Here is a 17,965-nt window from a genome sequence, read left to right as displayed (position 1 = left end):
TCTCTGGAGAAATCAGCAAGTGAAAGAAGCTACATGAGAACGAGAAGAAGAGATGAAAGACAAATACCCTTATCTTTTTAAGAACCAAGAAACTTTCGAGGACGAAAGTTCTTAAAAGGGGAAGAATGTAACGACCCAGATTTGTACGCATACAAAAAATTAAATATCAAATAATAAGCAGGACGAAATTTTATTTAAAGGGGTGGAAATTTAGAAGAAAAAAAAATTAAATTTGAAATTTATTCATTGTCCAAAAGATAATGAATAAGGGAGCGAGAAAGTGGGAGAGAGCGAGAGCCACACCAGCGAGAAAACTGGAGAAAACGAGATTCTGAGAAGAGAGCTGCGCGATTGAAGAAAGAATCGGAGAGCGAGAAACCCAGCGAGTGATGCTAGCGAGATTGAGGCTGGCGAGAGTAGAGAGAGCAAGATCCCTGGAGAGAGCGAGATTGAAGGAAAATTGGAGAGAGCGAGAATTGTAGCAAGGAAGTTGGAGAGAGCGAGAGTAAAGAGAGCTATTCTTAGCGAGACAGTAGGAAAAAGCGGGAGCGCGAGCGTGAGCGGGAGCGAGAGCGTGAGCGGGAGCGAGCGAGAGAGCGAGAGCGAGAGCGAGAAAACTGGAGAGAGCGAGACGGAAGAGAAAATTTGAAAGCGAGAGCAGAGAGAGCGGGATTTCCAGCAAGAAAGCTGGACAGAGTAAATTCCTAGCAAGAAAACGGGAGAGAGCGAGATTTTAAGAGCAGAGTGAGCGAGATTTGGACAGAAGCGCTAATTATGCGTTGAATTTGGCCACGATCTTATAGATTATACATGGAAAAACCCTAAAATTGAATACAAACAATGAATGATGATGTAAGGGCAAACGTTAGCCAAAATTAGGTGTCTTATTGAGAGGAATCCATAAACCATAAGTAATTTTAAAGAAGCCACCTGTACGATGATTTGTCACACTGAAAAGAGCTGAAAACTACTATAAATAGGACCCTTTGCCGAAGATTTAACCCATTCTCAAACAAATCTCAGTAACAAAGAATCGTGTGAAAAAGTAAGTGTGAGTGAGGAAGTTCTGTGAGATTAAAAGAGAAAAGCTCGGGTAAAGTGCTGCCCAAATTTCTTCTTTTGATTTAAAAAGGGAAAACTCTGCTGATAAAATCATAAAGAATAATAAGGAATAATTAGATCACAGTCAAGGTAAGTAGTTTATCTCACCCTCTCTTTAAATGTTCTATGGTAGTGTACCTTTATTATGTTGCATGGTTATGTTAATTGTTATATTGCATTACATGTTTAGAACACGTTTCTCTACAAGGGACCCCATGCATTATGTTTGTTCACGATTACGTTAAAACCAAGTTTTAATTAGGTGTAAGTTATGCTTCCAGTCTAATCTTATGGTTATGCTAATGGTTGATGTTGGATGCGACTCTGGCCCTACTGACTGCATGACCCGCTAATCATCAGATGGGTTAGTTTCGCTTAAGTCCTCATCTTCTATCAGGGCGGAAAGATTTATGTTGGAAGCATAACGTTTATGCTAATGGTTGATGTTGGATGCGACTCTGGCCCTACTGACTGCATGACCCGCTAATCATCAGATGGTTTAGTTTTCGCTTAGGTCCTCATCTTCCTATCAGGGCGGAGAGATTTATGTTGGAAGCATAACGTTTATGCTAATGGTTGATGTTGGATGCGACTCTGGCCCTACTGACTACATGACCCGCTAATCATCAGATGGGTTAGTTTCCGCTTAGGTCCTCATCTTCCTATCAGGGCAGAGAGATTTATGTTGGAAGCATAATGTTTGTCCTAATGGTTGATAATGGATGCGACTCTGGCCCTACTGACTGCATGACTCGCTAATCATCAGATGGGTTAGTTTCCGCTTAGGTTCTCATCTTCCTTTCAGGGCGGAGAGATTTATGTTTGAAGCATAACGTTTATGCTAATGGTTGATGTTGGATGTGACTCTGGCCCTACTGACTGCATGACCCGCTAATCATCAGATGGGTTAGTTTTCGCTTAGGTCCTCATCTTCCTATCAGGGCGGAGAGATTTATGTTGGAAGCATAACGTTTATGCTAATGGTTGATGTTGGATGCGACTCTGACCCTACTGACTGCATGACCCGCTAATCATCAGATGGGTTAGTTTCCGCTTAAGTCCTCATCTTCCTATTAGTGCGGAAAGATTTATGTTGGAAGCATAACGTTTATGCTAATGGTTGATGTTGGATGTGACTCTGACCCTACTGACTGCATGACTCGCTAATCATCAGATGGGTTAGTTTCCGCTTAAGTTCTCATCTTCCTATCAGGGTGGAAAGATTTATGTTGGAAGCATAACGTTTATGCTAATGGTTGATGTTGGATGCGACTCTGGCCCTACTGACTGCATGACCCGCTAATCATCAGATGGGTTAGTTTTCGCTTAGGTCCTCATCTTCCTATCAGGGCGGAGAGATTTATGTTAAACGGCTAGCGCTACTGACATTAATCATCAGATCAATGGTTGTTGGGATCCGCTACCCTCTGACTGCATGCTAATGGTTGATGTTGGATGCGACTCTGGCCCTACTGACTGCATGACCCGCTAATCATCAGATGGGTTAGTTTCCGCTTAAGTTCTCATCTTCTATCAGGAGGAAAGATTTATGTTGGAAGCATAACGTTTATGCTAAATGGTTGATGTTGGATGCGACTCTGGCCCTACTGACTGCATGACCCGCTAATCATCAGATGGGTTAGTTTCCGCTTAAGTCCTCATCTTCCTATCAGGGCGGAAAGATTTATGTTGGAAGCATAACGTTTATGCTAATGGTTGATGTTGGATGCGACTCTGGCCCTACTGACTGCATGACCCGCTAATCATCAGATGGGTTAGTTTCCGCTTAAGTTCTCATCTTCCTATCAGGGCGGAAAGATTTATGTTGGAAGCATAACGTTTATGCTAATGGTTGATGTTGGATGCGACTCTGGCCCTACTGACTGCATGACCCGCTAATCATCAGATGGGTTAGTTTCGCTTAAGTCCTCATCTTCCTATCAGGGCAGAAAGATTTATGTTGGAAGCATAACGTTTATGCTAATGGTTGATGTTGGATGCGACTCTGGCCCTACTGACTGCATGACCCGCTAATCATCAGATGGGTTAGTTTTCGCTTAGGTCCTCATCTTCCTATCAGGGCGGAGAGATTTATGTTGGAAGCATAACGACCACCACATGTTATTATACGTTTTCGGTCCCAATCATATGTTTTCATGACATGTTGCTTGTGATTGTGCATTTGGTCACTACCCTACGTGAGAACTACTTACTGGGTATATTATATACTCATCCTATATTTTTACAGACTTTGTAGGTAAGAACACAGCGTAGAGGGCAGAGTTGGACGTCGCTCAAATGGCCAACCATCAAACTCACTATTATAGACACATGCATTTTGTACCACCACGCTAATGTTTTATGGATCCTGGTGTTTTGATAAATAAATTTCTATATAGTTTTTCTATCTAATTAATAAAATTTAGATATGTTCTTTGAAATTTCAACCAAAACTCATCTCATGATAGAAAAGTCTAAGTATGCATGTTGTAGCGGTTGGATCATAAGGTGTAAGGATCCGGGCGTTACAACACTACCGTCACAATGCCATGCAACACTTCAATCCTAATGCTTGTGGACAGAATGGGTACTGTTGCAATACTGCTCATCAACGTTGCAATGCTACGATCTTTGACAGACGAAGAAGCGAAGCGCGTGCAAGTGAACGTTGGGGCCAGCACTGGACTTCTTCCTTGACGCTTCTAATCGAATACTTCAGCATTACAACGCTATTTCAAGTGTTGCGACACTACCTCGTTTTCTATAAATACTTTCCTTCATCTTTAGGTTAAGAAAATTCTTAATCTTGGAGGTCGAACCGATGAAGGCCGAAGTAAAACTTCATTCTTCTTTCTTTCCCTTCAGAATTTAGTATCTTTAGGTTAATTTTTCTTTTTATTTTGGGTTATAATCGACGAATTAGATGTGTACCTCAAATTTATCTATGAATTAAGAGGTAACTCTTATCTAATTTCTTTTAAACAAGAGCCCTATGTTTATTTTCTTAAGGGTTTTCTAATTAATTTAACTAAATTGTTGTGAGCTTTTTGGGATGATTTGATTGAATCTTAATGGAAGTTTTATAAACTGATCTGAAAATAGTTTATCGAAATTCTTGTTTGCAAAATCGTCATAGCATATGCATATATTGATTGATTTAGTTATGGAAACTAAGATCGCGTGTGTGAAATCTAGACTTTTCTGACCAAACTCATGTATGTACTGATTTACTCTTTTCAAATAAATCATGCTATAAGATATGGCTTTTCCGGCTTGTATTATGTCTCAACAATTGAACCCTTTCGTGATGCAATTCAATATTAACTTGTATGTCGTTAACCATGAAGAGTTGTAAATTGAATTAAGGCTAATTTGATTTAATATCAAATTTTGCTAATTGGGCTATTAGATTTTCTAATAGGTTAAGGGGTTGACAGATTTAGTGTAATTAATTGATACCTAATGAAAGAAATTGTATAGGAAACCCTCTCTTACTCTAGAAATTAGATAGATTCCTATTCTATATTACATTTACCTTTTTATTTTTAATTTCGCACATGTTATATCTTCCACACAAAAACCCTCATTTACTGCTCTAGTTAGAGAATTAACTTAACGAAACAAATCGCGCTTCCTTGCGGATCAACTCGGACTTACCACTGTTGCTACGTTTTTGTAGTGATAGGAGTAGTCGGTGATTTTACAATTTTCTTTTGATCAAGTTTAAAGCTTATTAACGACGTAAGTTTCGGGCCTGTCAGTCGACAATAGATCTAATATCAATCAACACTCAATCAATAACTTAAGTAAAACATGTATGCTTTATTTTATAAGATATTCCAAATGTATCAATTCTAAACATGTGTGCTTTTACCATTTTTCTTCTCATATATATATATATATATATATATATATATTGTTTCAAACTTTAAATTTCATATTAAAACCAATAAGTAAAAATTTCCTAATTCAATTCTAAATTTCTATTTCCAAATCTTTCAAATTCTCCAAATCTTCAATTATCAAATCTCATATCAAACTACATTAAATAATTATTTTATCAATTATCCCAATAGTAATTAGTATCACTAGCTGCTATTTGATTGTTGTAATTAGACAACAATCGAGTAACAATTAGTATCATTGACAATTTTAACAATTATTATCATATAGCAATCTGTATCATTCACAACTAGTATTAGATAACAAATCAGTATAAGATAACAATTAGATAACAATCAGTAACAAATAGCAATCAGATAACAATCAGTATCAAATAGCAATCAAACAGTAATTAGACAAAAATTAGTATCATTGACAATTGGTATATCATATAGTAATAAGATAACAATCATATAACAATAAATATCAAATGAAAATTAGATACCAATCACATAACAATCACATAGAAATCAGATAGCAATCAAATTTAAGGAGAAAGTCAATGAATCATGGCCGCATATGTGCGATTGTTCATGTTTGCAAAAAAACAAAAACTAGGGACACGATCTAAATTTTCAATTTTTTTTTTTTAATTGAAGTTGCAATGTCCCCTAATACAGAGCTATATTCTATTAACATTAAAAGAAAAAGAATGTAATTAATTAGGAGTTTTGTTTATATAAGAAGAGGCACGGCTCGTAAAGGTTGAGCTTTCTCCAAAGTAATACCAAAATTTTCATCCATATTCAAATTCTGTGGTGTGACTCCATCTTCAAGCTTCCAATCAAACCAATGAACAAAAGAACCCACCATCAAATGCAACATCCTCGTTGCTAAATGCTGACCAGGGCAATTTCTCCTCCCACTACCAAATGGAATGAACTCAAAATCTCTTCTTTTAACTTCACAATCCAAGAACCTCTCTGGCATGAACAAATCTGGATTTTCCCATAAGTTCGAGTCTCTACCTAAAGCCCACATATTGACAATTATTTGAGTGCCCTTTGGGATTGTGAAGCCTGAAATTTTGACCTCTGATTCGGCTTTACGAGGAAGAAGCAGTGCAGATTGCATCCGTAAGGTTTCTTTTATGATTGCTTGTAAATATGGAAGCTTCTCGATGTGTGATTCCTCAATTGGATTCCCTTTTCCTATCACTTGAAACATCTCTTCTTTGGCTCTCCACATAACTTTTGGGTTTCTTAAAATATGTGCCATTGCCCATTCTACTACTGATGCAGTTGTTTCTGTGCTTCCAATAAACAAGACCTAAAACCATTTTCTAACTCTGGTTAGTCTGTTCTCGACTTTTGATATAATTAAATTTATTATAAACTTTTGTTGCGTTTTAATATTCTAGAATTTTTTTTCGTCTACATAAATAGATTTTTTTTTAAATAATATTATTTTAATATATATTGACAAAAGTATGATAGGATTGAAAGTATTATTACAAATATGTTTTTAAATCGTGTACCCGGTACACGATTATAACTTAATGGTGTACCCGGTACACGATTAGCCCTAAAAAATGTACCCGGTACACGATTTCCTGTTGATCTGGCACGCGCTGTCTGTTGTGGCAAGTCATGCAGGAGGTAATCGTGTACTCGATACACGATTACCTTAAGTCGTGTACCAGGTACACGACTCCCTTCTCCATTAAACCGCCCCCACCCTTGTATTACTATTGACCCTTGCTTTTGCTTTCGCTATTTACCTTAAGCATTTATCCAAAGAGATGATATTTGCTTGATTTCTGATAGACATACGAACATTTTTGCTACAATTAATAATGAGGAAATTAGTTGGAGTGAACCTAAAGCGTACTTGTATTTTTATGTAATTATATCTTTTATGTACTTATATTTTTCATGTAATTGCATCTTGTATGTACTCATATTTTTTATGTAATTGTTTCATTTTATATAATGGTAATTTTTATGTAATGAATTTATTTTTTATGTATTTATAATGTAATTGTACTTATATTTTTAGAGGGATACGAAGACAACTCTCATGAAGGGTAAGGGTCAGGGGTTGTTTTTAAATTTCATGTAAACTTTCATTTTCAAATTGTAAATTAAAAAACTAATTGTAAATATTCTTTAATATCATGGTATGATGAAGCTTCATTATGCGGTGAAAGTGAGGAAGAGTGGATGGCAGCTTCGTTAGGGTTCTTCAAAAATTACCACACCTCTACTATATTGGGCCTAATGGGCCACCAAAAAGTTTCAATTTTATTTTTTTAATATGAGTGTAAGATAATCATGTTTTTTTTGTAGATTAAATATATAATTAAGTTTAATGATGAAGAAATTTGTGGACCCGTTTCTAAAGTCTTAATATTGTTGTACATCTCCAATTAAAAATAATAATTAGCAATCTATTTAAAAAAAATAAAGAAAAAAAATAAATTATGGACCGAGTCCACGAGTTTCCATACGACTAGTCAGTTGACATGATGCTGACTGGATTAAATGGTACTCGTGTACCCGGTACACGAGTTTGTCACATGGCAATCGTATACCCCGTCCACGATTTCAGTACCCTAATTTTATCAATAGTTTCAACAAACACCTATTTTTAAAAATATTTTCATTCATACCCTATTTTTGTTAATATATATTAAAATAATATTATTTAAAAAAAAATACATAAATAAGACCTCATGTGATAACTATTTTGTGTTTTTAGATTATTTAATAGCTATTTAGTTTTTATTTTTAAGAAACAAAAATCATACATGTCTTTTTTTCAGTTGTTTTTAAAACCAAAAGATAAATGACATGTTTGGTAATTATTTTTTATTTTTATTTTTTAACAATTAAGAATAAAAAAAAACATGTCCAATAATTGTGTTTTTCTTTTGTAAAAGAATCACAACAATTTTTGTGGTTTTTTTCTTTTGTTAATATTTTTAAATATACTCTAACTATTTTTACAATAATTTTTATCTAATATAAATAATGGTAAAATTATGTCTTGACTTTTAATTGTTTTGATAAAATAAAATTACTGAGAAGAAAAATATCAATATTTTAAACGAAAAGACAGAATTGATGTGGATATAAAAAATTATTTTCGACATTATTTACACTAAATTTTAAATAAAACATAAAATAAATAATAATTTAAAAAATATGAGTTTATATATTTTGTTGCCTAAATTTTATGAGTGTTTTCAAAATCAAGCTATGTTTTAAAAGAAAATTTAAGTTTTCTAAAAAATTTTCTTTAGGAAAATTGTCTCATAATTTAAATATTCATATAATAAATATGAAAATCATGATTAAGAAACTACGAGATAACAAATACAATTTTGAAATAGCAAATGCAAAAAATATATGAGGTTTTAGTTTTCTATATTTGGAATTTATTTTTTTTTCATATTAATGTCTTAGTTATTGTTTTCATTATAATTATATAAACATTTGAATTTCTAATAAAATTCTAACCACATAAAATAAATTAGATTGGGAATTCGAGTATTCCGATGGATGAAAATCATAATAGAGAATGAGAAGGAAACAAGCATGTATTTCGAAATTTAGAATGTTAGAAAATAATGAAAACAAAAACATCAATAAACAAGAAAAATGGCTTACGAATATTGAATGTTTGATTTGGTTTCTATCAAGAGGGATCTCGTTGTTGTCCTCCCTCGTGTTGAGTAGATGATGTAGCATATCATTTTGTGGTGTGAAATCAGGCGATTCCTGCATCTTCAGCCGTTGATCAATCGTCTCATCAATCAAATCGAACATTATTCCTAAACGAACGGTGATGCGTCTCCTTACACCTTGAATATCCATCTTCTTCAGCACCGGAAAAAAGTCACTAATATTGGCTCTTCCAGCTTCTTCAATGATTCCTCTCAATGTTTCCTCGAATTCTTTAGCCATTTTAGAATTTGGGTCCACCAAATCCATAGACCAAATCGAATACGAAATCAAATTAAGCGTCGTCGCAAACACAACTCCTCGAATGTCCACCGCCTCGCCATTCACTGCGCTTCGTCGAACGTTATCAACAAGATCGTCTATTCTCATACGGCGGAGATTTCGACTGGTGTTGAGAGTCTTTGGAGATAAAAGATAGTTGTTGAAGATTCTTCTAATGTTTTTGTAAGTTGGGGAAATGGGAATCCATGGGAGTCCTTGTTGACCATGGTCGTAAGCCGATAGCGCATCGGGAACAGCTCTGTATGATAAGACATGGTCATGTGTTTGAAGGACTTGTTGGATCGTCTCCGGTGATGATACGACGACGGCGGTGACTTGGCCGAGCTTTAACGACATAATTGGACCATAAGACTTGGCAAGTTTTGCGAGAGATTGGTGGGGGTTGTGTCCAAGATCCAATAGGTTTCCGATGATGGGAAGGGGTGTTGGTCCGGGGGGAAGCTTGGGGTTTCTTCTCGTTGTAATCAGACGGCGGAGGGTTATGAAAATGGAGATAAGGGAGATTAAGAAACAGAAGGAGAAAGAATCCATCTTCTTTGCTCTCGGTGGTCAAGAAAGAGCCAATTGGAATTGGATGTGTTAATATAGGTGTGGCATTTGTCAATCCAAGTCCATTTATCAGCTTGTGATTTATCCCATCCCACTTGTTTTCCTTTCATTTTCCACCATTCGTTGGATGGATATTATTGTTGTTTTTTTTTTCATCTAAGTGATGACTAGTAGCTCTATGTATGTATATGTAATGGGCTTTTATTTTTATTTTTTCAGTAGAGGCCCACGATGAAGCTGACCCAAACTAAAGGCTGAGAATTTGTGATACTGATGAAGCCACGTCGCACTGATCAGGGATACACATTTTTTAGCTGTGATGTTGAATCAGAAATTAGTTACTCATTCAGTCTTTTGCAGGTATGACTCGAAGTTCTCTTGCTCTCTTGCTCTCTTTCTCTACATCCCCTGTGAAGAGGGAACAAATATTTATTCAGGGGAAAGTTTTCAAGGACAGAAAATTGAAGCTTAAGTACTTCGACTCTTTTTAATTCATGCTCACCAGCTGTCTGTTTAATTTTTGTGGAGCTTTATATAGATGTGAGCATGAATAGTTAGTTACAAATCTGTTATTAACAGCTTACAGAATGCTTTCACATTTCATTTTGACTTCTGTCTTCAACAATATGTTAACCTAGTTTTTTATTAGAATCTCTCGAACTCTCACATCATGCAATCTCTCATCTTACAGCTTCGCTTCCTCCAGTCCTCCTCTTCAACGCTTCAACCTTCAACTTCACCTTGATATTAATATCATAAAAGAGATTAAACCATTTGCATCCTTACCAAATTCCCGATCTCATGGAATCCGCCCTATATCCTGACAAAGATGAATCCATTCGATTGTAATGAGGGACCTGCCGATGTGAATAGTTCAGGAATGCATCGGTTTAAACTCATCATAAAAAAGATTTCTAACCAGGTACAAGAGAGAGGCGGAAGGTCTACTAGTTTATTATCAGCTCTACGAAATTGAAACATGTCATGTGCCAAAGATCTAATAACGAGAACATAGCAAGAAATTTACACACAAGAGAAAATGGTTCATATCGTTTCGTCTTTTTATACAGTAGAGTTGAAAATCAGATTGTGGAACAAACACTAATGTCATTACTTCATACCTCATTCCATTTCTTCGTGTAGTGCTGAGTGACATCACGAAATCCATCTATAGAAATTGCAATGACATAATTTAATTTCTTGAGATGTTGAGTTTGCAATATAAATAATATCGATAAATTTCTTAGTCAAGCTGCCTTTCAATTCAACAATCATAGCTCCAATTTCTACAAAACCTTTTGAAACTTCAATTTCAGCAACGTATTTGTATTTTTGCTCCGATGATTCATTCTGGATTAATTTTGCCTCCCTTCGATCAATGTCTTATGTTGTTCATCTGTGTATATTCCAATTCCACCATTCAAATTGAATTTACATATTTAGATATGACTGTTACATTATAAAATAAAAATAAAGATTGCATTTTTTTTAAAAAAAAAAAAAAAAAAAAAAAAAAAAAAAAAAAAAAACATACATACACTTACCTCTATCCAAATCGAAGCTAGCAAACTTCAGAAAGAGGGTGTCGTTGGAAGAAAACTTTCCATTGAATTTGGGTATCACAGTAGCAACTGCAATGATGTTAACAGTCATCTTTGCTGCTGTAATAATCTTTCTTGTGTGAGGTTGTTTAACTACCAACAACTCCTACCATATTTATAGATTGAAAACTGAATTGTGAGAAATGCAAAGAAAAATCCATTTTTTTATTCTTAAAGAAATGAATAAGAACGAGATGAAGTGCAGATGTGGCAAGTTGGATTGCTCTGCGGTTAGATCCGACGACATGGAGTGCAGATCCAACGAAATCTAGTGCAGATTTGGCAAGTTGGAGTGAAGCCCACACGTGAATATATTTGGTACGAAGCTGGATCTCGACCACGTCGTGAATGATGTTGGACTCATCTTGACGGCATGGACGTACCTCAACGGTACTGGAGAAGACAGATTATGGGCTGCTGAGGGCGTGGGAGTTGTGTGAGAGAAGAGTGAAGAAGAAGAAAGAAAGTGAGAAGAAATATGTAGGAGAGAGGGGAGAGCGTTCAGAGGAAGAGAGAATTATGGTCTGGAGAAGGAGAAGGAGAAGGAGAAGGAGAAGGGGAAGGGGATGGAGAAGGGAAAGAAAATTGGAAGACAAATGGAAAAAAAAGGTTTGGAGTTATTTTTATTTTTCATTTTCTCATTGATAATTGGGGAAGAGGGGAAGCAAAATTTGAGAGGGAAATGAAAATGGGGAAGTTTCCTCTTCCAAATAATAATCTATGTCCTCAACATCTTTAAATAGAGTATGATCAATTACACTCTTCTACTTGTTCTTTCCCATCATTGCAACATCCATGTAATACACTAGCACTACAAAAAATATCACTTACGAAAGTATTAAAAAAATTCTATCGTAGACTTTCTATAACATTTTTAAAATCCAGTCATAGTCCATGTTATTGAAAGTCTTTGACTTTCCATGATGTTTTTTCACTGCTATAAAAAATGTTATAAAAAATCCATTTTTGATAACATATATTTATTGTTATGGAAAATTTCCATAGTGTTAGCAAAAAACATTATAGATGGTATTTTACGGCATTTTGTAGCGTTAAAAATATGATATAAAAAACTTTCTATAGTGTCTTAGGCATACTATCTTAGTCTATGTTATTGAAAGTCTTTGACAATCTATAGCACTTTTCCAATGCTATAAAAAAAACTATAAAAATGTCCATTTTGGTTGCATAATTTTAATGTTATAAAAATATTTATAGCATTAAAGAAATGTTGGGATTTATATTTTATAGCATTTTTTTCTAATAGTGAATATGTTATGACTGACTTTTAATAGCATTTTTTACAATAATAAAAAACTATAAAACATATAATCTTTTTAACTCTGTCATGGTAGCCAATAATCAAGTCACATATTTACAATATAACATTTTATATGAGTGACAAGTTGTTATAAGTGTTATCGTAAAATTAACATTTTATATGATAGTCAATTTAATTTAACCAAGTATGTTTACATCAAAATATACTTTCAAAAGTCTAAATTTGTATATCACTCATAAGGTGATGCTTCAATCATTACAAAACTCCAAAGATTTAAAGAACTATATTTTTTTTTTAGCTGTAGTCACCATACAAAGAAGTCATCTGGCTTTCTACTTTCTAAAGATACATATGTATCCTTCAATCTTGTCTTATTTAATAAGATGTGACAATCTCTGTCATTCGACTAATCTCTTATCCTTGAGTGCTGCAAAATGAAAACATACTTACCATCAAATTCATCCCAAATTCTTTCATCAAATGTGGTAAAACATTTCTAGAATAAAGTACATCTAAACATGATGCAAACTTTCTTTTTTTAAAAAAAAAATACATAGTAGAAAAATGCAATATAAAACAAATAAACTTAGATCCATCTAGAGAAGCAGATACTTTACTAACAAGTAATTTTTTTTAGAGAAATTTGCATTCATTTTACTACATTTGAACATTTTTCTAAATTGCAAAAGAAACTTGCTTATTATACAACAAAAAAATGAGCTGAAATTACTATTTTAATAAAGGAAACCAAGTGAAAAAAAATTCACCTAGTACTAAAATAAATATGTTGAATGAAAAATTTTGGACCAATCACAAGTTTCCACGTCATTTATTAAATTAATGACGAAATTCTAAATAATTAAATTTGTACTCAATTAGGAGTTGACATATGTCCTGAATTGAAGTTGAAGACAAATTTCGATGACGCCACGTGTTTTATCATGATCGTTGAATCAGATAAGATTAATTTGACTCAATTTGATATTATTATTTGGGTCAAAGTCCAACTAAACTCAAAAATAAGTTGAATTTGATCCAAATGTCAAATCAGGCCTAAATTCGATTAATTGAGCCTAAAGGCCAGACCCATGGACTAACTAAGCCCAAGTCCAACTAATTGGGCCCAAAGGCCAGGCCCATGGATCAACCGAGCCCAAGCCCACCTGTGAACTCTATAAATAGAGAAGCTCTCTTCATTTGGAGGGGTCAGTAATTCTATACGCCAGAGAACTTATAGGGAATATTCTACAATCAGAAGACTCCTTGACTCCTAAAGTTGACCACGCCTGAAAAGTGAAGTCCACTGAAGTCCTTAGAAGATATAAGCAATCTGAAGACTGAAGTCTTTTGAAGATGCAAGCATCCTGAAGACTGAAGTCCTTTGAAGATGCAAGCATTCTGACCACGCTAGAAGACTGAAGTCCTTTCAAGATACAAAAATTCTAAAGACTAAAGTCCTTTGAAAATACAAGCATTCTCTACATTTAGAGAGCCCAGAGAAAATTCATCAACAAGTAGAAGACTCCCAAGACTCCTGAAGCTGCACTCCTAGAAGACAAAAGACCCTTGAAGATATAAATACTCTTCCAAGACTTCTACTTCAAGAACGTTCGGTACTTCTTTTCTTCAAGTCAAGCATATTCACCCGACTAAGAGAGAATCAGAGGATCAAGTATTAGAGATCGAACCACATCACATCAAATCAACTTCAACATCAACATTGATAATGGGCAGAAATGCATATTATTACAACGCAAAGATATAAAAGAATGTAGGATTGCGACGGTAAAAATATGTAAAATCATGTCCAAAAGCATTAAGTTGAGAACATTGCGATCGCATGTGCCCATCACATTAAAGTAGCTAATTTACGTATTTTGTGTAGGAAAATGCGTTGGCACAAGGTAGAATTGCGATTCAAGGAATTCAGCATCCGAGCGCATGAGAAGATTGCGACCGCAAAGCTATGCGATCGTATGCGTTGGCGAAGATCTGCTCGAGAAGATGGCTGCATAGAAATGACGCATCAAGGTGAAAGCTTAATAAATCACGATGGAAAAAAAAGCTGATGACGATCGAATCTGAATTTAGTTGACAAGCCGTTAAGGACAACACTGTAGCAAGCACACACAACTTTTTGGTGATAATTAATCGGCGCATCAAACAGAGATTTAATGACATCTTATCAGTTCAATCATTTGAGAGAAAAGCCCTTCACCTTGAAGCTCTATAAATACCAAAGGTCACCTTCGTTAAAGGAGTTCAGTTCCATTCCAGTTCAGCTGTTCAGAATTTTGGAGTTCTTCTTTGCCATACACATAGATAGCAATAGTCTGTAATTTTTATACTTAGAAGACGGAGGCGAGTAAAGAGAGACGACACTGAAAGATCATTCCTAGTTAGCTCTGAAGAGTGCCGGGAAGCATTGAGAATGGAGAGAGGGTCGACTCTTGCGGAAGCAAGAACATTTTTTTGGGCAGATGAGAAAAACACAGTGTAAAAGCCTTGGGAAGCAAGACATTACTACCAGGCTCGCTATCCCTATTTTACATTGTCATTCTGTATTCTGATCTTATTTATAAAATGAAATTTGTATCTCTACATTTGTTCACTCTCTTTACATTATGCATGAGTAACTAAACTGTCGAATGGTTTGAGAAGCACTTAGCTAGATAACCTGAGATCTTCAATTTATACGATCATCTTGTATTATGTATGCATCATTTGTCCTTTAGAGATGCTCGGAAGGGTGGTCTAAGGATAGAATCTAGGCTTGAGAAAGTCAGATTTGAATCTAGGCTCGGGAGAGTCAGATTAGAACTGCATAAACAAGAGATAGAAACTTAGGGATAAGTTCTGTTTGCTATTAACGCATCGCATGCACCCTAGAGATAGGATATGACAGTATGCAGGATACCTTGTATATGTGTGCATCATTCATCATCGCATAGAAAAGAATATATACCTAGGAATATGTCCTATCGACATCATCGTATACATTGCATGCGTCCTAGAAATAGGAGCTATGGCATTTACATTGGAAGATGATTGTTTTTTTTGTGTATGTAGCCTGATCGCATAGCTTGAACGCAACCTCAGGAAGTGCTAGCCAAATCCCTTCTCAACCTGTTCCTCGCATACTCATTGTAACTTTCACTATATTAACTATTTTCTCAATTCCGCCGCATAGGATTTATATTTTAAACAAACATACCAACCAATTTATTATTTCGATTGTTACTGCGAAGAAATTAGAATTTACCATCGAATACTGTCTCCATAGTCTCTGTGTTTGACCCTGGGCTTACCTGACAACCTAGTAGAATTTATACTTGGAGTTTACTAGGAAAACATACATGTGCAACGCATACACCACCATCGCAATATACATCATTATTTCATCACATTCACAACGAATCAAATTTTTGGTGCCATTGTCGGGGACTACGGCAGTACATATTGTGCTAACGGTAACTTTTTTATTTTCTTTGCAGCTTTCCATCTCTGTGCACTGCCTTTCCTTTGGTAAGGGAAGAAGGGGGGGCGTATGAGCGAAGGACAAGTTCCTGAGCCCGATTACATCCTAGAAATTGAGAGAAATTTTCGAAGAAGAAGAAGAAGAGACAACCGCTTACATCAACAACAAGAGAGAAATCCCAACATGGTGGAGCAACCGGAAGACAGATCACCGAACGTAAATAATGTCATGGCGAACCCCATTCTCTTGGTAAACGACCGCAATAGGCCCATCCGGGACTATGCGTCACCCAATCTTTATGATTTCTCACTAGGAATCATGAGGCCAACCTTGGACGGATCAAGATTCGAGATGAAGCCGGTGATGCTGCAAATGATTCAAACTGCCGAAGATTTTGGTAGTAAGTGTTGCGAGGATCCGCACGCCCACCTCCACAGTTTTATTAAAATCTGCAATACATTTGTGTTCCCAAACATCTCTGCTGAGGAGGTTCAACAAACACTATTCCCATTTTCGCTGTGTGACGAGGCATGGAAATGGGCTTATTTTCCCAAACTAGGGGAGATTACATCGTGGGAACAGGTAGTTGAAAAGTTCATGAAAAAGTGCTTCATCTCGATAGAAAACGTAAGACGGAAGAAGCTGATCACTAATTTTGAACAAGATATTGACGAATCGCTCAGTGACGCCTGGGCGAGGTTTAAAAGACTAGTGCGAGATTGCCCGCACAATGGCTTACCAGAATGTCTCCAAATGGAAATTTTCTACCACGGTTCGAACCATGCATCGCAGACGGCTGCCAATGCAGTAGTAGCCGAAGGTCTGCTCAACAAAACATAAGACGAGGCTAAGAACATACTTGATTGCATTTCGAATGAGAATTAAAGATAGAGACGCAAACAATGGGTTCTCCTCCTCTAGGAATTTGACATAGAAATAATTGATCGTAAAGGGATAGAGAACTAAGTTGCGGATCACTTGTCCAGATTGGAAAACCCTGATGTTGACCACAATGAGTCAGAGGTGAGTGTAGTGTTCCCAGATGAGCAGCTGTTCCATATTGAAGAATTGCCATGGTACGTTGACATAGTCAACTATCTGGTTTGTGAGCAATTTCCAGAGGATTATACTGACACCAGAAGAGAAGGCTTAAGTATGAATGTAGATCATATTTCTGGGATGAGCCAAATCTGTATAAAAGGGGGGCAGACCAGATTTTAGGACTATGCATACCAAATGCTGTTCAACAACGCATATCCTCGCAAGGTCACGATTCACCATATCGTGGGAACTTTGAAGAACAGCACACTACAGCTAAAGTGTTACAGAGTGGATTCTACTGGCCAACATTGTTTAAGGATGCAGCTGACTACATGATGAAGTGTGATCGGTGCCAACACACAGGTAACATTTCATGGAAACATGCAATGCCTATGAACATCATCTTAGAACTTGAGTTGTTCGACGTATGGGGTATCGACTTCATGGGACTATTCCCTCACTCGAATGGTAAAAATTATATTTTGTTAGCCATCGACTATGTATCCAAGTGGGTAGATGTCACACCCCCTCCTAGATTACCCACCTAATCTAGAAAGACGTGTGAAGATGCTAAACATCACATCCCCCGATGACATTTAGCATCTTACAAACCAACTTTACCTGTGCTTAAATCTGAACAGTTACACAATATCCTTTAGTACATTTAATTTCCATTCAGCATATTCCATATTATGATATCCACAAACAAGTTTTATAAACTTTCTATCTCCTATTATATATAAACAATGAACAAAGTTTAGACACAACGGAAACACTTTTAGACATTACACAAAAAAACAACTCCTCTTGTCCCATACTCCTAAAACCATGACACGTAAGGTTCGTGATATGCAATCTATTTACAACAGTGCAAGGCCTACAATGTAGCAGGAGACTCTTGTTGTGTGGCAGTAAACAACTCAACGTGTTTTCTGAAACTTTAATGCTGCCTGGGGGGGGGGGGTGGGGGGGGGGGGCGAAACATAAAACATCGAAAGCATGA

The 17,965-nt window shown here is 35.9% G+C and overlaps 1 protein-coding gene, 1 long non-coding RNA gene and 1 other non-coding gene across 3 annotated transcripts; all 3 read right to left on the bottom strand.

Annotated features, from left to right (window-relative positions):
* Window positions 1–5,502: 5,502 nt before the first annotated feature.
* On the bottom strand, window positions 5,503–9,608 carry LOC120068291 (geraniol 8-hydroxylase-like). The gene is made up of 2 exons (XM_039020011.2): window positions 8,655–9,608; window positions 5,503–6,312 (listed from the first exon to the last, which is right to left on the bottom strand). Exons 1-2 carry the CDS (start codon window positions 9,540–9,542, stop codon window positions 5,719–5,721), a joined length of 1,482 nt encoding a protein of 493 aa, XP_038875939.2. The 5' UTR covers window positions 9,543–9,608; the 3' UTR covers window positions 5,503–5,718.
* Window positions 9,609–10,072: 464 nt separating this feature from the next.
* On the bottom strand, window positions 10,073–11,869 carry LOC150031763 (uncharacterized). The gene is made up of 3 exons (XR_016524963.1): window positions 11,105–11,869; window positions 10,682–10,956; window positions 10,073–10,417 (listed from the first exon to the last, which is right to left on the bottom strand). It is a non-coding gene; the product is annotated as an uncharacterized LOC150031763 (long non-coding RNA).
* A 4,682-nt stretch (window positions 11,870–16,551) lies between these two features.
* LOC150031762 (small nucleolar RNA R71) lies at window positions 16,552–16,658 on the bottom strand. Its single transcript, XR_016525636.1, has one exon. It is a non-coding gene; the product is annotated as a small nucleolar RNA R71 (small nucleolar RNA).
* Window positions 16,659–17,965: the final 1,307 nt, after the last annotated feature.

The sequence above is a fragment of the Benincasa hispida genome, chromosome 12 (genome assembly GCF_027475165.1).
Source record: "Benincasa hispida cultivar pf3 chromosome 12, pf3_genome.v1.1, whole genome shotgun sequence".
Lineage (NCBI taxonomy): Eukaryota > Viridiplantae > Streptophyta > Magnoliopsida > Cucurbitales > Cucurbitaceae > Benincasa > Benincasa hispida.
The sequence above is the reverse complement of the archived record's forward strand: the minus strand, read 5'-3'. Positions and strand labels throughout refer to the sequence as shown.

Excerpts from the sequence above, each read along its gene's own strand:
- LOC120068291 (XM_039020011.2), bottom strand. The coding sequence starts at position 9,542 with ATGGATTCTTTCTCCTTCTGTTTCTTAATCTCCCTTATCTCCATTTTC. Across the intron at positions 6,313-8,654 it reads AAATCAAACATTCAATATTC|GTCTTGTTTATTGGAAGCAC; the intron begins GTAAGCCATTTT and ends AAATGGTTTTAG.